This window comes from Equus przewalskii, chromosome 12 (assembly GCF_037783145.1).
Source record: "Equus przewalskii isolate Varuska chromosome 12, EquPr2, whole genome shotgun sequence".
In the NCBI taxonomy this organism is placed as follows: Eukaryota; Metazoa; Chordata; class Mammalia; order Perissodactyla; family Equidae; genus Equus; species Equus przewalskii.
The window spans coordinates 25,222,360-25,242,122 of record NC_091842.1 but is presented as its reverse complement, the minus strand read 5'-3'; the positions used below and the strand labels follow the sequence as shown (position 1 = coordinate 25,242,122).

The 19,763-nt window shown below is 41.6% G+C and overlaps 2 protein-coding genes across 2 annotated transcripts in view; one reads left to right on the top strand and one right to left on the bottom strand.

The window, feature by feature from the left end:
* LOC139074901 (leucine carboxyl methyltransferase 1-like) overlaps positions 1-19,763 on the bottom strand; it is a 161,791-nt gene that overhangs the window by 57,241 nt on the left and 84,787 nt on the right. The window lies entirely within an intron of this gene.
* On the top strand, positions 11,672-19,584 carry THUMPD1 (THUMP domain containing 1). Its single transcript, XM_070568370.1, has 4 exons — positions 11,672-12,097; positions 13,424-13,595; positions 14,489-14,737; positions 15,396-19,584. The coding sequence occupies exons 1-4, from the start codon at positions 11,867-11,869 to the stop codon at positions 15,809-15,811; spliced, it is 1,068 nt and encodes a 355-aa protein (XP_070424471.1). The 5' UTR covers positions 11,672-11,866; the 3' UTR covers positions 15,812-19,584.

The window sequence follows — 19,763 nt, the reverse complement described above, 5'->3', positions numbered from 1 at the left end:
TTGTGCTCTCAGGCCCATTTGCCAGCTCTCTCTTCCTCCCACCTGATTTAGCTAGACTGAGCCTCCACTTTTCCTCAAGAGACAGAGCTGTGTCACTTCGTCACTCTTTTGGCACCCATTGTTTTCTCTGTGGGATGTGCCCTTCGTTTGCTAATCTAACAAATATTTAATGGCTACCTCCCCACCTTGTCTACTGAACTAATAATTCTTTAAGATCCAGCTCAGCTGTTCCTTGACTGTAACACTTTCCTGCCTCCACCCCCACTGAGTTCATCCGCTGCTCTGTGCCACACCCGTACCTGGAGTGGACATCCGTTATAGTACTTACGTTGCATTGTAACACTTTATTCATACTCCATCTTCCCCACTGACCTCTGAGCTCCACGATGACAGTGTCTGACCTCTGTGTCTATTTTGGAGGAGGCTGAGATTCTGGAGGAAAGGGACACACATAATTAGCATGGCTCTCTCTACAGCTTCATCCTCCTAAGAACTAAACAGACCTTCTAAAAAAAATACAGTAGAATAAGTCAACAGGAAAATAAGCAGGGAGATGAAGAGACAGAAAAAAATACTGAGTCAGGGACCATGTACATTTTCAACTTGATTAGATAATACCAAGGGAAATTTCTTTATTGGAGGAAAGAAGAAAAACAAGAGAGAGGCAAATACAAAAATGAATTTGATGTAGATAAGAGAGATTTTGAGAAAACTCACACTGGATGGACTTGGTCCCCACAAAACATGATTTTGCCGAGTTTGGCAGTGGGGATGGAATACGGACCTTGATCAGAGTGGAACAGGTTTGGAGTACTTTAAGAATATGTTGTGGTCAACCAGTGAAGGACTGAGGACGTTAGAACCATCAAAGGGCCAACTAGATAAAGAGCAAATAACTCTTGTGATTTTATTCGGTGCGGCCTGACATTCTAGATATTGAAGGGGGTAATGAGTGGCATGGCTGAGGATGGGAAGCCAGGGGTCATGGAAGTTCACGGAGGCAAGGGCATCAGGGATGCTCACGAGAACCAGCAAAGTGGCTAACCTTGGGCTGAAACAAGCAAGGCCAGAGAGGTGTGAGCACGGAGATCCTGAGCTAGACAGACAACAGGTTCCAGGGGAAAACAGAGCTGAAGAGGTGGAAGGAGAAGTCACTGTGATCAGTCGCGAGGATTTCAGAATTCACACTAGGTTTAGGGTAGGTCCACATCAGGGTTTCATCCTCTCGCTGGCCAATAACATGCTTTCATGCCATTTGATGGAAATGAAATACAAACTATGAGATAGTAAAAGAAGAAAACTGGCTAAAGGGTTTTTCAGTCCCTGCAGTGTCTATCAAATCCAATGCCAAGTACTATTCAGGTCTTATAACCTCCCTTGTTCCTGTGTTCTGGCTCCAGTCAGGACACCCCTGGGCCCAGAGCTCCTGAGGTTGATCTGGTGATGGGGCAGGTGTCAGAGCGACTGTCCTAGCTTTCACGGGAGCCTTTGTTCAGGGGCAGCAGGGAGAGAGGGGCCCCTCCTCTTTAATGGTGCTATCAGAACATAGGCTTCTTTGATCTTGTCTGGAATACTGATGGATAAAACTCTCTATGCACTTTATAGGAATATAAAAGACAAACAAGAATGATTTTTAAACACACTGAAGCTTTAAGCTACAGATTTGCAGACACATTTTCCCCTTCCTTATTGCCTATCTCTAGCCTTTCTGGGAGGAAACACACATCTTGGTGTTGCTTTCTTTAAAACAAGAGAAAGGAGTCAAAACAGTTAATCTCACATGCTTCCTGTGATAGGGAAAAGGCAGCACACTCTGCTGTAGGAGGAGACCTTGGGAGCAGAGCCAAAGTAGAGGATTTTCCCAATGGGTCCCCATAATGATGCTCTTGGAGGAGGAGAGACTCAGAGTCACCCAAAGGTCCAAGGCGAGGCCAGGCCCATGAAGGACTCAAGTGGATGGAAGTGATGGTCACATCCCGTGAGGAGCCCAAGGAATGATAGCCAGAAGATAAGGGGTGGAGGTGGCCCTGAGGTTAATGACAGGAGAAGACATAAGAAGGAAAAAGGTACAGGGGCCAACGGTCAAGGTTGGAAACTTCAGCAACTAAGATGGTGGTGTCATAAACAGAAAAGAAAGATGCAGAGAGAAAAGCAAACCTGCACTGGGAATAAGGAATCGGCGGAACTAGTCTGCCTGAGACTATCAGGACACGGCTTCTTCAACTGCGGGTGCGAGAAGCTGGGAAAATCAGAGAGGGGATCACAACCCTGATCACCTTCAAATTCCAATTTAACAGACACCCAAGCTCCATCTTCTTCCTAAGACAGCACATCAGTGCCTCTGTATCCTTAATTGTGCATCTGGAAAATCAGATTCTAAAGCAGCCATTGTGGTGGCTGACATGGAGGGACTATAGTAATCACGCGACAGCTGTGAGAGCTTTGGTCTTGCAGACCCTCAAACACCTGCCATTTCTTTCCCCCACCTCTGCCCTTCTGTTAGCAACATTCACAGTTGGAAAGATTTAAATCCCTTCATGTGAGTTACTGCACATGTGCCAAGTAGATGCTCAGTGGTCACCTCGTTCACTCACCATCTGCCAACTTTGTAGGATGTGTGAGTTGAGTTCATGCCTCAAGAAAATGTCACAATTGTTAAATCTCAAGAGTCACCTCCATATAATCTAAATTTTAAGTATTGAAGTGTAAGTGACACGGACTGGTGTTTAAAAACATTTGCATAGGAACTCAATTCGAAACCATCCTGTGGGGCTCAGGCCATTGAGTCAATGTCTCCAGAGGCTCTGGCTCTTCAAACATGAATTCCTCCTGTTTCATTAGTTTGTGCTATTGCTGTGGCTCCCAAGGGGTTACATTTGGGAGAAGAGACTTAATCATGGCATTGAGCTTTCAACTGTGTAGGAAATAAACTCAGAAACACCCATCCTTAACCAAATTTGTTTCACTTCAGGGAAAGAACAGATACGGACTTGGTTCTTAAAAATTAACACTGAGTGGCATTTATATTGAATTTTAGATTAAATGATTTTACTAAAGCTTCTAAAAAAGTAGCCCTTTTTAGCAGGTAGACAAAGAGCTCTGCTTCAGAAATGACAGCACAGCCTCCCGGTGAACTGCTTGCGTGCAGTGTCTCTTTTTCTTCTTCCCCTTCCACCTCCTAGAGAAGCTCTTCAGGAGCCTCAGACGGGGGGCTGCTGTGTGGCCAGTTCCAGGGGGACTATTCACATCCGAGTCCATTCATGTGACTCTCCATCACTGTTAGAGGCGCAGGGGTCAGAGAGAAAACTTGTCCTCGCTGTGTAAATACACAGACAAACCTCTTAAAGAAAGCTTTCTCAGTGTCTTAGGTCAGGCTTCCGAGAAGCAGGGCCTGAGACGGTGATTCTGGTGAAAAGGATTCATTGGAGGAGGGCTCTCTGGAGGGGGTGCAGTGTGAGGGAAGCAGCAGACAGGACAAGAAAACTAAGCAAAGGGGCGGTCTCAGCTGGAGACTAACTTCTCCCTCGTATCCCAGAAGGCTCTGGTCCACCTTGAGGCCAGGCTTCCGGCTTTTTGTGCCCCAGTCAATCATTGGCCACTGACTGTCCCCTGCGGCCAGGAGTAACCTCCCAGGCAAGGCAGCTCCATTTGAGCAATGAATACTCACAGCAACTGAGGAAAGAGTGTGCCACCAGTGAAGGGGACCCGGGCAGGGCACAGCAGCATCCACTACACTTGGGGAAGGAAGGGAAGATCAGAAAAGCAGAGAGGGCCTCTCTGAGCAAGCAGCTTATAAGCTGAGTCCAGAAGGATAAGTAAGAGCCAGGATAAGTAAGAGACTTGGAGGAAAAGCAGGGAGTATGGTCAAGGGAACAGCACATGCAATGGCCCTGGGGTAGAGAAGACAATATGGACCTCCTTTCCTCTTCATTCAAGGTGCTCTGGCCTCTGATTCTGGGTTGGAGGGAAGTGTGTAGTGGTATTCCTGTAAGGCAAATGCAGGGCAGGCAAAGAGTTTTGTACTTTGGGTTTCTGCAAAGGACCCAACAGATTTGTGGAAGAAAATATTATGAGTAAGCACTGGGCCCTGAAGATTGCTAGTCTCACCTTTCACGTGCTCTCATCTCTGTACAAAAGTATATTTATCTGTTTTAGGGAGATAAGTGAAGATTCCTTGCCTGGAAACTTTACAAACGTCCAGGAAGGCCAAGCTCTTGGTCTGCAAGGGTGTAGCGTCTCCTGTTCTCAGAAGGGTAACATGGACCATCCCTCCCAGGTATGACATCCTATGTGCCATCTAATGATTTGTGGCACCCAAAACTCAATGAAGATAGAACATAGACAGACAGATAGATGGAAGACCAGGGTGTTCAAATACAGTTTTCTGGCATATGAATTCTGAGACATCAAAACCTCCCTAGGAAATGAAACACCTGAAGTGTCTAGTGAAGTGGAAGGCACTGGGAAGAACTGACCCTGTGTCCCCTCAGTGTCCCAGCAGGGGGTGTTTGGATGAGCGTATTCAACTCAGCAGGAACCGAGCAAGGCAAGTGGCTGCAAAGGGGCAACTGGTAGGAGAGAAGGGCCTCCATTTTGTTTGCAGATAAAAGCTTCTCAGGACATATTTCTTGGATAGTGAATAAAGAGCCCATTGAGGGCTGGCCTCTCACCAGCCACTGTAAAGACAAGCTGAAAAGAGAAGAAACAGAGAAAAATATAGGATAACAAAGGAGGATAGGAGATTAATATGGGCTTAGAGCTCCAAATTTAAACATGAGATATGAGAATTTCAATTAAAGATGGTGATTTGGGGACTGATATATACCAAGGTCCTTAAAAATGCCCCAAAAAACCATCTTGTATTTTAAAAAGAATGAATCCGTAGTAATCCTGGAAAACTAGAACGGCAGTCAGCTGGAGGACATCTTGAAGAAATCCGAGAAGACAGAAAGCAGATGGATCTGACTGATGAAAACAGATCACAGAAAGATGTAGCCCAAAATGCTGGGGAAAAGAGGGACCCTTCCCACAGGGGTCCTTTGAGAGCTCCAAGCTCCTAGTCCACAAACATACAGGACAGAGATGAGACAGGGTACAAGCATGAAAGTAACTGGTAAATGAATCACAGGCCAAGTCCTCCCCCAAGGTCTGTTTCCTGACTGTACATCTTTCCCCTCTCTCTCCTTTGCTCACCAACTCCAGCTTCATTGACCTTCTTTATGTCCTTTTAACACGTGAAGTATCTCCCCAGCTCACTGTCTGTGCACTTGCTATTTCCTGTCTGGAACAATCTACCTCTAGACTTTCACATGGTTGGCTCTTCCTTGTCATTCAGGTCTTGGCTCAAACTTCAGCTGCTCAAAGCATTCTTCTCTGGTCACAGTATCTAAATTAGATCCCAACCCCAGCCAGTCACATCACCCTGCTTCCTTTCCTTCAGAGCATGTGTGAATCTCTGAAGTTGTCTGACTCATTCATTTCTTTGTTTCTCCTCACCTGAGGACAGAGGTCTTATCTACTTTGTTTATCAGAGTATCTTCAGTACCTGGAACATTAGTACAACTGGTATTTATATCAGTTAGCTTTTGCTGGGCAATAAACGACCCCAAAACATAGTGGCCTCAAACAACAACTCTTTATTTTGTCCATAATTTGGATCAGCTAGGCAGTTCTTATCTGTGTGAACTCAGCTCATCTCTGCTGGGCTCTGTGAAGCATCCATGGTCAGCTGTAGGTTGGCTGCTGGTTAGATAATCTAGGGAAGTCTTTGTCACATGTTACGTGTCTAGCAGGCTGTTGGTCAGAGCAACAGAAGCAAATAGGCCACATGCCTCTTGTCATCCTCTTGGTCTTCTTCATAGAACTGTTACTTTTGATAGCTCAGAATGCATATGCGAAAAAAATGTGGTTTTAACTTTCTGGCCTTTTACCTATCTTCTTTACAAGGGGAGCAAGAGACAGCATGCCCAGTGTGCAAGTGGTTTTCAAGTCTCTCTTTCAGGTCACTTTTCTAGAGTCCCATTAAACAAAGTAAGCCACAGGGCCAAGGCCAGATTCAAGGGGATGGAGAAACAGACTCCACCTCTTGCTAGGAGGAGCTCCAAAGTCACATTGCAGAGGGGCATGGATACAGGATAGACAAAATTTGCAGCCATTTTTGCACTCTTATCATACTGCTCAATATATAGATATACCTATGCTGAATATATTTGATTTAAAAGACTGGATCTGGGAAGGCTGGACTAGTTGGACCCCATCTCTCTTCCCTGCCTTCCTCCCAAATATATACAGCAGACAACAGAGGCTTTTGGCCCCCACATAGAAATCCAAGCTGTGCACGCTAAAGAAAGTGACCTGCTTACATGCAGATGCCTCCTCATTTGAGTGTAGGACCATGAATGGGAAGCAAAGCAGAGTCTGAGGAAACTCTGGAACATCCAGCAGGCACCTTAATGAGAAAGGAGAGGTGACACAGCTTTTCTCAAGAAGGAACACATCAAAATAATTCACTGTTCAAGTCAAGTCCTCCCTTTTTTGACTTGCTCTCCACAGCCGGCCAACCCCCACAACTCTGAAATCTCATTTTCCAGTTATGACACCAGACCCACCAGGAGAGGCTCATCCAGGGAGAAGTTTCTTGGCAAAGCGATCTACGCAAATCCAAATGGAACTCCCACTACTCAACAGCCTAGATCTTTATTCACAAACATGAACTAACAGCCAAGGGTCCACAAACGTGAAGAAAAGAAATCACATACATGAGTCACGTTAAGATTAACAAGTAAAATAATTGTGTTTTTAGGAAATAAAGATCATTCAAGAAACAAAACAATTTAAAAAAATAAATGACTCTAGTGAGATTGGAAAATGGCACATACAGAAGTAAGAACAGACTGCTGCTGCAAAAAAGGAGCAATCAGAGGACAAAAATGAGTGCCTGGGAATTAAAAATATGTTTGACACTAACAAAACTCAGTGGACAGACTGACTAAGAGAATGGGGATGGTTAACAACATGTCAGTGATCTGGTGATAAAGTCAATGGAATCTTGCAGACCAGAGCCAAAGGCAGAATGATGGCATGTAGGAGAGAAATGTGAAGCAGCACAGATGTCTGCCCTTTCTCTTATTGGGGTTCTGGAGGCAGAGAACAGAGGTAATAAAAGGGAGGGAAAATTCAGTGATCTCCTAGAAGATAATTTCCCTGAGACAAATGCTAGTTGGGTCTCTGAAGCCCCTTTTATATGGGCACTAATCCCATTCTGGAGGGCTCTGCCCTCATGACCTAATCACCTCCCAAAGGCCCCACGTTCTAATACCATCCCATTGGGCCTTAGGATGTAACATAGGAATTTTGGAGAGACACAACATTTAGACCACAGCAATGGATCCACAGAGAATGGTGTCATGAATTTTGCTTGATCATCTGGGAATACTGCAAAAAGGAGATGCTATTTCTGTTCCACTGTGAAGAATAAATATGAATTCCCACTGCAATGCAAGGCATTTCAGGCAGAAGGAAGAGTATATGAGCAGAAATAGAAAGGTCTGAAGTTTCCTGACAGGTTTGGAGAAAGAGATCAACAGTCCAGTGTGGTGAGAGTTTGAGATCTATGGCAGGAAGTGAATACACACGAATCTGAAAAGATAGGATGGTGCCAGATTGGAAAGAGCTCACATGCTATTCTGAGAGGCTTTTCTACCTGACACTATATACAGTTGGGCAGCCTTGGAGGATTTCATGCAGCAGAGCGACATAATCACAACCTACTTAACTCAGAGTCATGAGAATAGAAAGCTGGTGCCTTCTGATCAGCCATTCCCCAGACTCACCTAGATGTAAAAACTCAAGAGGAGATGCAGAATTTCAATAGCACTAGGAACCAGGAATATTCCACCATTACCTACTAGAAAACTGGAAGAACTTCCATGAGTTAAACCTTTAAAGCCTGCAGGTAGAATGGTGGAACCATTTATTGAAAAATATTTCAAGAAATCTCACAGGCTTAGACTTTTTTTTATCTGAGTAAAGGAATTCAAATCTCTCTCAGTATGGAAACTATTTACTAGAGTCTTCAGAGTCTTTTAAAACCCTCATCCAGCATCAGTTGTGAGCTGAAATCTACATTTGGAAGGAAGGGAGCTATAGAGTGGCCATGGTCAAGTTGTAGGTTTTTAGTCATTAAGACAGAATTAGCCCATCCAGGAATAGGTTTTAAATATTGTAGAAAGACAATAGGGTAGTAGTATCATGATATTGCTTCTTAAAGATCAGGTTATTATTTTAAATAATAAGTGACTTTTTAAACTAGAAAGTTTAATGATAATCGGCTATTTTAAACTGGAAATTTGGCTAATGGCTGTGCATATCACACAGTTCTCCAACTTCAGAGCAGGAAGAAGGAATAGATTACACAGCAACCTGATGGGAACTCAGGGGAACTGAGGAAAAACTACATATAAGAAATAGGAAAAGGCTGTACATTTCTGGCTCCTTGATGAATAAGCAGAAGTGGGAATAACATATCTCAGCCATATGTCTTAGTCTTTTGTTTTTCAAGATTGTACAGCCTAAAGACAGAAATGTTAAGCTTAAGAGTCAGAAGAGTCTTTGAAAGAGTTCTATTAGAAGAAACAGAAGTATACTTTAGAAAGCTTCTCTTGTGTTTGTGTTTGCAACAAAATTCAGGAAACTGCCCTATGAAACAAGAAATGAAAAATTACATGATAAGTTGAGAAATTGAGCTGTAATGGAAGAGGCTGGCACGATAGAGATAGATAAAGAGGAAATATTTTGAAAAGAATAAAATTTCCCTTGAGATTAAATGCAGCTTAGAAATAATCAAGATCAGAATTTATGCTACTGGAAATTAAATCAATAATGTTGAAGCCATTCTTGAGAAACTCTTTCAGAAAGAAGGAGATAATGGAAAAGAGATAAAATAATGAGTGAGAAGATTCCAGAGGTGGTAGAGATTTTCAATATGAGAATGATTGGCATGGTTGATGGAGAGAATAGAGCAAATGGGAAAAACAGTATTTAAAGACATCTCAGAAAAAACTTTCCAGAATTCAAAGAGGGCCCCAATCATCAAAAGGAACACAGCATGCACAAGGCAAAATTAGTGAGAAAAAATATTACTGTAACACATATTGAGAAAGTTTTTGAATTTAAGGAATAAATAAACTTTCTAGGCACCTAGGAAGAAAGAGAAAAAAAGGTCATAATGGCATTAGACTGCTCATCTGCAATTCTAGAAGACAATGGAGCAATGTGTGTGGACAGAGATGAGGGGCAAAATTGAGTCAGATAAGCATTCTATAGCCAGACAATCTCTCATCCATGAGTGAAGGCAAAAAGAACAAAATATTTACACTAATGTGCAAAGACTCAGGAAATACACTATTCCGCTTAGCAACAATACTAGAAACACAGTTAAAAGATGAGTCAGACTCAGAAAAAAATATTAGCAACACGTAAAATAGACAGATGATTAATATCAATGCTAAAAAAGGAGCTCCAAAAACCCCACTAATCAACTGGCAAAGGGTATGAATAAATAACTTACTGAGAAATAAATACAGATGACCAATATGCAGCAATGACGAATTCATTAATTAAAAATGAAATTGGCAATAGAATACCAAATAAAAAAATAATGGTAACAAACAAAACAAATAATGGTAATAATATTATATGTTGGAAAGGAAGTGAACATAGATACTTGTAAAAACTCTGGGAGAGCCTTCAGGGTCTGGAAGACAAAGAGAGCTTCCTGAATCCAAATCTCTTCACAATCCTACAGTCAATTTCCTCCAAATCACACAGTCAACAAGGAAAACAAAGCCACATGTAAGCAAGCCAGCAGCATTACAAGAAGACAAAGAATACCATAACCTTTAAATTACCTGGAAGTACATAAAGAAATGCCAATTTCCAGCCTAGCTCCTACCACTACTGAAAGCATTTAGAAACAGTCAAGTGAAGTTGTAGGTTTTTTCAAATAATCTGGTTATTTCTCTTCCTTCATCCCCTAGAATAATGGTATTAAATAAAGACATATTGGAAAACACTTCCTGAAGTGTCCCATTTGTTATGAAATCACTTCCATAGTTGGCCGGAAGGGAAACTCTGAAAGGGAGATGAATGTTTTCCATTTCTCTCACTCTGCAGTGTGGAACAGGACAGTTAACGTCTTACTATCAGGAACTCCAGTCTTAATACTAGTAATGTAAGCAAAAGAACCTAAAGGAAGAGAAAGTTATGCAAAAAACACACATTTATATATATATTTTTTACGTTACACATATAATGAAGAAAAAAACAAGTTAACCATGAAGCTCAGCATCACACTAATTACTTTTCCTCTCAATATTTTGTTCCTTCATACATAATAATTAAATCTCAGAGTGTGAGATTGAAATACCTAAGTCAGTAAAATGCACAATATTCCTGCATTTGCTCACCAAGAGCAGTACACTGTCAGAGATGCAACCCCAACACGAGGGATTTATAAAGTTCAAGTTGACTTCTAAGTGCACGAAGTATAAGGAGCTGGATTCCTGACTTTAGGGTATGGGGAATATTATGGTGTTAACTGTAAGGGGATTGCTTACCTATTCAGACCAATGTTCTTAAACATTTCAGGAACAGGTATGAAGAAAAGAAAATGGTAAGATATACTTCATTGGAGAAAAGAGGAATATTTTCCCTTATTGTTAGTGAAAATTCTTTGAGATGTATATGGAGTTCTAGACTATCACTTCATATCAGCATTACTTTTTCATGGGAGTCACAAGAATGGGAATCTGAGACATGCAGGCCTCACAATAAATAAGAAGTTCTTTATTCGTGACTTCCTACTACCATCCATTCTACGTTTTGGGGTTGCTGGACTAGGTAATCCTTCCTAGGGCAACAAAGGACAAACCCTGTTTTGGCTCTTCATGATTTTGTTCAGAAGTGAGGAATTTGACTTCCCGTCCAAACCAAGTGCACTTAGAACAATAATTCGCCAAAATGTCACTACCACGTGTTATGACACCAATGTCAAATAAAAGTGTGTGAAGACATTGACACAGACAATATTTTTGGTATTAATACAAATACATTTTACAAGTTAAAATGTCCCCGTGGTGACAACTTAATGTTAAGAAGTTTGGCCCAGTTTCCCTGTATTTTATATTTCTCATCCTGATACAATAAATATGTCAAGTCTCTCACATCAATGAGATCCTTCTACTTCGTGTCCTGTTTTTCTTTGTACCTTTGAAGTCCTGCAAGAGGAATACTAAAGGAATGTTTAGCGAATGTGCACATTTCAATCGGAGCAAGAATAAGTAGGATGCTTTGGAAGGCCTCAGTGACTTCTAAGAAACATTTGCCTCCAAGGGCAACGTGAGTACGAAGTGTGTCTCGCTTTGCTAATAGTCTCAACCTCCGTACGTAGGACAATAATTAGCACAAAGGTGCTTAATAAATATTAATTGAATGAATCAACGAATTTGAATGAGTAAATGACACTGTTCTTCGCAAGCGCGGTCTACATCCACTGGGAGACCCGCATGTTAGCTCTCAGGCCTCCTCCCTCCTCAGGCCACTTTCCAGGGAAACCCCTCCTTCCGGTGGTGAGGTGAAAGAAGTGCCTGTCAATCCTGGCGAGGGGCGGGACAGGAGTGGGCCTCGAGTCCCCTCTCCAGAGCCAGCCACTGACCGGCCCTAGGACTAGCAGCAAGGAAGGAAGCTGGGAGGCGGGATCAGGAAGGCCGTCACACATGTCTGACGTCACCAGCCCGCGCCAGCAAAGGTGAAGACGCCGAGAACCACAGAGGAAGGCGTTTCTCGCGAACCTCAGCTCTCGTGCACCATGGCGACCCCCGTCCAGCAGCCTCCTCAGTCTGGCAGCGGGAAGCGCAAAGGCAAGGCTCATTACGTGCCGGCCAAGCGGGCTCGGCGCTGCGATGGCGGCGGGCCGCGGCAGCTGGAACCCGGGCTACAGGGCATTCTCATTACCTGCAACATGAACGAGCGCAGATGCGTGGAGGAGGCCTACAGTCTGCTCAACGAATACGGAGAAGACATGTATGGACCGGAAAAGGTACAGGCTTGGGGAGGGCGGCCGGCCGCTCGGGCTTTGAAGAAGGAGGGTAGGCTGGAAGGCCTGCTGCCTCTACACGCATGCGCGAGTTTTCTCGGGAGCGTGGCGGCGAAGGGGCGTGGTCTCGCCGGCGTTCCCGGCCCCTCGCGCTGGGAAATTCTTGCCCCTGGGGCTTTTCTCCTCATCGTTCATCGCAGTGGCTTCCATTTATAGATTGTTCTCTCCGGCCCAGGCGTTGTGTTTCTGAAGCTCTTCGAAAAACATGTACTCCTTCCGGTATCCTTGTGAAGTTGCGTTCCCGAGGACACCGAGGCTCGAGTAGGTTTAGTAGGTGGTCCAAGTTCACGGGGCTAAACTTCATTCCTTCTCTTGGTTTTTTCCATGTCTTACCACCATCTGAACACCGTGGCTGTGATAATGTGTGGGTCCTAAGTAGTGCCTCGGAAATAGTGGGTTTAGTATTAGTGCTAGTTATGTCTCAAATGCACGTACCATTTAAAAAGTAAAAACTTTTGTGCTTTTACCACCTAAAATCTAATTGTCCCATCACAGTTTGGAAATCATTATGTTCTTGGCTTAGGATCTGATCACGAACACCCCAGGAATTAAATGCTGAAGGATAGTGCAGAGGGGATTTGAATTCGGGTACTATCGTTTACTAGCTCTGGGACTTCGGCATGGGCACCGTATCTAATTCTGCTGAGCTAGATAAAAAAGAGAGTGATAGTACTTGTTAAGGGTAGCTAAAAGGTTGCTTATGTGCATAAAATAACATCCTGGTATATAATAAAGGCTGCATAAATGTGTACAGTTATTTTAGTGCCCGATTGGCAACTCCATTGGTGAGGCAGAGAACTGGGCAACAAGTGCATGTCCTTTATACGCTGATACCTAGAGCAAGTTCTTGAAGTATTTCTCTTCCCTGTTCCTCAGTAGAACAGGAGTAAGGGTTTTCAATTCCAAAGCTGTGTGGTTTAATCTCACAAAAAGGAGAGTGTCATTGCAGGCACAAAGATATCTAGTGATGGGATTAAGGTTCCCCCTGAAATGATTCATCTGATCTGAAATGATTCATCAGCTGCACATTGCCCCCTGTCCCAGACTCTCAAGATGCCTTTGAAAACATTTAAAAATTATGTGTACCGTAGTCTGAGGGAACTCCCTTTTAACTCTGCATTTTGGAGGGAGCGATATCTCAGTCTCTTAATAAAAAACTTTATTGTCACTATTGAGCCATCCATCATTGAGGGTTTCACATGGGTAGTTAATTATAGCTTTTAACATGAGCTGTTGTGGCATTTCTGCTTATTGGTTTTATGCAAACAGTTTACAGATAAGGATCAACAGCCCTCTGGAAGTGAGGGAGAAGATGATGTGGAGGCTGCTTTGAAGAAAGAAGTTGGTGACATTAAGGCATCTACAGAGATGAGGCTAAGAAGATTCCAGTCAGTGGAGAGTGGAGCAAATAATGTAGTCTTCATCAGGACACTTGGGATAGGTGTGTCTGACTAATATGCCGTAAGATTATTGGTCCTATAATATTTGGATATCTCCCTATTTCACAGAACACTGCCTACAAAATGGCTTCATGGTTGTGGCCCAAATAATCATTTGATTGCATGCTCTCTACACTGCGTTAGCCTTATGTAACTTTAGGCAAAACGGAAGTATATGTTCTATGTAAAAGGAGCAGCTGCTACTCAACTCCAGCTGATTTGGAATGGCTCTAGCCATTTGGGAATGTAGTTCTGGTAGGGCCAAATCTCCTGGTTTTTCAAAAGAAGTTGGAAGTCTGGAGAAGTTTCTAGACTTTCCAATATGGTTAACTAATTTAAAAGTATTGAAAACACTGAGCAGCGCAAAATAGACTTGTATGTAGTCAGGATGCGGCCTAAGGACTGTCTCGTGATCTTGTGCAATTTGTAGTTCTGGAGCTCCTCTATGATCTGGGATCTAGACTTCTGTACAAACCTAGCTAATGGATTAATCTTTTGAAGTGACTTGAAGATTTTTGTTTTGTTTTTGTAAAAGTACTATTTAATGTTTGTTACTGATAGTTGCTATTGTTATAGAAAAACAACGGTACAGTAGTGTCGTTGGATAAATCAGACATCACAAGAATGTTAATTCCAATGTTTTCATGAACAGTTGTTTTTAGTGAAAGCAGTAATAATGCTGAAGAGTTCAAATATTAGATAAAGTGTTAATACATAGTAGGCACTGAAGAAGTATTAGGTGGAAGAAGTGGTTAATTCTTTATGATAATTCCTTCTACTCTGTCAATTTTTGTTACTGCCAATGAGAATTCATTTTAGAAAGTTTGAAGGGTTTTTAAAATGTCTGAGAGCTGACAGTCTTACTTGTTTGCTCTGTGCTGATTTTTCATTTTAGAACCTGAGAAGTTGGTACATCATATTCTCCAGGATATGTACAAAACCAAGAAGAAGAAGACTCGGGTTATTCTACGAATGTTACCCATCTCAGGCACATGCAAGGCTTTCTTAGAAGATATGAAGAAATATGCAGAAACATTTTTGGAACCCTGGTTTAAAGCTCCAAACAAAGGGACATTTCAGATAGTTTACAAATCTCGGAATAACAGTCACTTGAATAGAGAGGAAGTTATCAAAGAATTGGCAGGTATGTTTCTCTTAGTGATTTTACATTGATGTGCAATGTTAAGTATTTGTTTTTATTTTTAAGAATTTTTTAAAAAATTTATGGGTTACTTTTTGAGTGTAGAACAAGTATATTAAAATGTCCGCAAAATAATATCCAACCTAACTGATTTCAATATGTTGGATATGAGATTTTCTGATAGTTAGATAAGAAGTCTTTTCCAAATCAAGATTGAATTTTCTTTGGGAAAAAAAATTCTCTTAATAAGAGTATTACTCTTAATGTCTCAGGAGTTAATTTGTATTTATTTATTTAAAAAGTTCAGGGGGTCCAGCCCTGTAGCCTAGTTGTTAAGTTTGGTGCTCTCCGCTTCGGCAGTTGGGGTTCAGATCCTGGGCACCGACATATACCACTTCTCGTCAGCCATGCTAAGGCGGTGACCCATGTACAGTAGAGGAAGTTTGGCACAGATGTTAGCTCAGGGCAAATCTTCCTCAGCAAAAAAAGAAAAAGTTCAGGGAATTTGATTGAGGTCCATGTCGTGGATTAGTATATATACTGTGAATGAACTAGTATATATATTGCTTTAGCAAGTCCCAAACAGACGAAAGATTGTTTTGTATCCGTCAAGCTTCATATATCCTTCTCAGACTGTGTTTCCCTGTTCTTTTTGTTACAGGAATAGTAGGCAGCCTAAATACAGAAAACAAAGTGGATCTTACCAATCCACAGTACACAGTGGTAGTAGAAATCATTAAAGCTGTCTGTTGCCTGAGTGTTGTGAAAGATTATATGTTGTTCAGAAAATATAATCTCCAAGAGGTGGTGAAGAGTGCTAAGGACCCATCACAGCTTAACTCAAAGCAGACAGCACAAGCAGGAAATGGAGCTAAATTGGAATCTGGTGACAAATCACATCAAAATGACTCTGCAGAAGGAACAAATAACCCACAGGTAGTACCAGAGAATAGGGAGGAGCCAGAGCAGACAAAACCAATATCTGAGACTGAGGTGGTGAATGAGGGCGGAGCTAAGCCTGAACTTGGAAGTCAAGTCACAGAAGGATCTGAGTCAAGTGAAAATGGCCTCTCGTGAAAAAGCATCATTAGGTATTGGAGGTGGGTTTCTCAACTGGGGTTCTGTGAGATGTTCCTGGGGTTCCATATAAGATTGTGACTGAAAATATCATTTTTGAGCTGTGTGTGCTGCATAATGCTGTGCTCACAGTAGTGAACAGTGATTGAGCAGCCCTGTTAACAGTTTTGTTAGAGATCTTTTCTGCCCGGTGTGACTGCGTGCAGTCAGCCCACATGCATTTCGGTGAGCTAGGAGAAGCTGTGGATAATTGGTGAACACTTGCATGGAGGGGAGAGTGGTAGGAGGATGACAATGGCTTGTCCCTCATGATTGTCTTCTCCCGCCTCCCCTTCTGCACTGCCAACTGACTTAATGGGCGTGAACAAGCTTTGTGAAAGATAAACCCAGAGGGAAATTTTCATTCTAAGGAAAGAATTTTTGTGTGCTGTAACTCAGCTGTCCTCTGCCACTTTGTTGTAAACTTGCAAAAACATTGGTCATATAGGTTAAAGTGAATTGTTTTGTGAGGTTTTTGTACGTTTTGCAATTTTCTTGTTTAGTTGTTATGCCTATTTTTATATTTTGTCAACATTTGTTTGCTACAAACAGATCTGACAGTCCACTGCTGCAGTTTTTGAAGGCAAAGTGTGGTATAGAAGAGAACCATTCTAGGTATAGAACCACAGATATTTCTGATAAGGTTAATGATGAAGAATTACAGTATTCTGAGTTACTATGGTATAGTAGTGCTACAAAGGACACAAAGAAATTCTTTGTTTACAATGAAAGCTACTTCCCTATGGTTATATAGACTCGTAATCCAGGCTGTCCTATTCCATTGCACATCATCTGTGGAATGCAACGTACAAATCTAGCATTTGCTCCAGCAGTTGTAACATAGTTGTAATCATAGCCATTTGATAAGTAAAGGTGTTGATTCTTTTAAATGGCTTTAGAATATCAAAACAGTAAAGCTTTTGTTCAAAAAATCATATCCAGTGAAAAGGTTTAGGAAGCAAATTATTTAGTAGCAGAACTTATTCCAGAAAAGAAAAATCACCTAGTTGGTAAGAATCTAATAATACTAACATTAAAATGCTGGGGCAAGAAACAGTACAAGAAATTGAAGAGACTTTATTCTCAGTTTAATAAATTGGCTTACGTCACATGATGCTGGAGAGGTTTTGTGTAGTTAACTGAAAAGCAGCAGCTTCTTTATCTGGGTTGATGAGTCAACAGGTTTCACAAATATTTATCATGCTGTAGCATTTGTAAAATTTGTAAATGGTGCTGAAAGTTAGGAAAACTTTTTCTGCTGCTAGGACTGTCCCCGAAATAAAGGCCAATATAAATTTAATGAGTCTCCATATTTGAAAACCAAAGATTTGTCATCTATACTCCTGGTGACCCATTAGTGCTTCATTCCATGACAAGTTTTGCCTCATTTTAATAAAAGGAAATCCTACTGTTGACGTTACAGCATGCTGCTTTCTTCACAGAGAGATGCTAATATAAAAAACTTGGAGACGAAATGAAGAAAGTTCTGAATAATGCTACAAAAATGGTTAACTTTATTAAAGACCCATTTATGTAAGAATGTTCTAAAAAAACCAAAAACTAAAACCTGCATGAAGAGCCCCTGACTCTCCTCCATACAGAAATCCAGTAGTTTACCAGAGGAAGCGTTCTCAACAGGATATATCCCAGAGTCCTTACAAGAAAGCACTAGGCCACACTTTGCTGAATGCTTTGCAGATGAAGAATGGCTACAGAAACTAGTCTATTTAGCAGATATATTTCATTGTATGGACAAGATTCTGCAAGGTCATGGAGAAAATGTTTTTTCTTAAAAGTGACAAAATTCTTAGATGAAAAAAGAAGCTGAGTCTTTGGAACAATCACGTTGCCAGAGGAACTCTTGAAATGTTTCCACAGCCACTTGGGCTTGAGATGAAGAATGATAGCAACAAGCCTCAAGCCTTAGTAAAACTTGAAGAGCTGCAAAACCAAATTAAATAGCATTTCCCCTCCTTTTCCCAACACTGGTGTGTGACTGTGTAAGAACCCTTTCTCTAAATCTTCTCAGCGTGAGATTTTGTCTTTGAGAGAAGAGAAGGAACTCTGAGTCCTAGTCTGACAGTTCTGGATTTCTGTGAAACAAGAATATCCTTCAGGAGGCTGGCCCTGGTGGCCAAGTGGTTAAAGTTCTGTGCACTCTGCTTCAGCTGCATGGGTTTGTAGGTTCGGATCCCAGGTGTGGACCTGTACCGCTTGTCAAGCCATGCTGTGGTGGCAACCCACATAGAAAAAAATAGAGGGAGATTGGCAGAGATGTTAGCTCAAAGCTATCTCCTCAACCAAAAATGAGGAAGATGGGCAGCAGATCTTAGCTCAGGGCAAAAATTCCGCACCAAAAAGAAAAAATAGAGTATCCTTCAACTTAGTGCTCACAGTCACATGCCATGAGGGTTCCCTTAATTTGAACGTTTTTCATGGGTTCCTTCAGGGTAAAACTACTGAAAAAAGCTAGAAGAGACAGACACCCAAGAGGGCTGCAAAATAAGATGTCCAGATTGAGAATCTTCAGGGGCTGTGAAGTTAGCTTTTGGGGATGGGTTTATTCTTAAATTTTAAGAAGTTCAGAGGTATTATAAATGTTAAGTCTTCCTGCATCAGTGACTATATTTATATAATGGCTAGTGAACATGGGCCTATATTTTTATCCTAGCTATTGTTCTGGCTTGGCAAACCAGACTAGAAGGATTTGGGAAGGGCAAAGAGAGTAAACGGCCTTGCTAATGCAGTTAAGGCTGGAACTTTTTTATCTATCTTAGATATTTAGAAAGTTAACTCTTGGGGCCGGCCCTGTGCTCTGCTTCGGTAGCCCAGGGTTTCACTGGTTCGGATTCTGGGTGCGGACATGGCACCGCTCATCAGGCCATGCTGAGGCAGCATCCCACATGCCACAGCTAGAAGGACCCACAATTAAAATATGCAACTATGTACTGGAAGGATTTGGGGAGAAAAAGCAGAAGAAAAAAAAAGATTGGCAACAGTTGTCAGCTCAGGTGCCAATCTTTAAGGGAAAAAGTTAACTCTTAATAGGTTGAAGTCATCTTGAAAAGGTGATAAGAGCGTTGTAAGTGTCATATGAAGGATCGGATTTTGGTGCCTTCAGACTTGCTCCAAGACGAAGATACTTTTATTTTGATAGTGTGAGACTTAGGGAATAAGATTGGCCATCTGCTTACAGAGCATAGAGCTCTGTGAAACTGGGCTCCTTTTACTTTATGACAGCAGCTACTCTGCAGAAAGATTTTGACTTACTAATTTGTTTTTAATCCCCTTTTGTATTTATTAATGTTTGGTAAGATCTGAGTGTGACAAAAGCTGTTCTTCCCCAGCTCTCAGCAGGGCTGTGTTCTGTTGGAATGCTTGCTTGATTGAAAGGTTTGTTTTCAGATTTACCAAGTGTTTATTTTCACTGACTGTTGACCGTGTTATAAATGAGGGGATGGGGATCGAGTGCTTTTTTTGTTCTTTTAATTTTTATTTTAAAAAATTGTCAGTTAAAAAAGTGCGGCTTCCGTGTAGTGGTTTAGTAGAGTTGTTCTGCTCTCCGGAGGGAGGAGAGGGAAAGTTGGTATTTTAAAACATGTTTCTCTGAGGTTAAACGTGATTTCTCAAGGTTATTTTAACTTGTATTTTGCTTTTGGTGTGGCCAGATATTCAGCTTGTTTTTCATACTTCCTGATATTTTCAGAAAAATCAAAATAAATTTGTTCTCTAAAGATTGGTGTTCTGTACTTTTTATCTCTGCCTTTTAGTAAATCTCTTGCTTTATAGTAAGTGGATATCAAAGATATTTATATGTCAAATTATGTCAATAAAAATGTACATTGTCCTAAAAAGTAAAAATAGAGAAAATGTAATTGCTCTTGAATAATTAAATACTCTTAACTAATCCAAG

Excerpts from the sequence above, each read along its gene's own strand:
- THUMPD1 (XM_070568370.1), top strand. The coding sequence starts at position 11,867 with ATGGCGACCCCCGTCCAGCAGCCTCCTCAGTCTGGCAGCGGGAAGCGC. Across the intron at positions 13,596-14,488 it reads CATCAGGACACTTGGGATAG|AACCTGAGAAGTTGGTACAT; the intron begins GTGTGTCTGACT and ends TTTTCATTTTAG. Across the intron at positions 14,738-15,395 it reads AGTTATCAAAGAATTGGCAG|GAATAGTAGGCAGCCTAAAT; the intron begins GTATGTTTCTCT and ends TTTTTGTTACAG.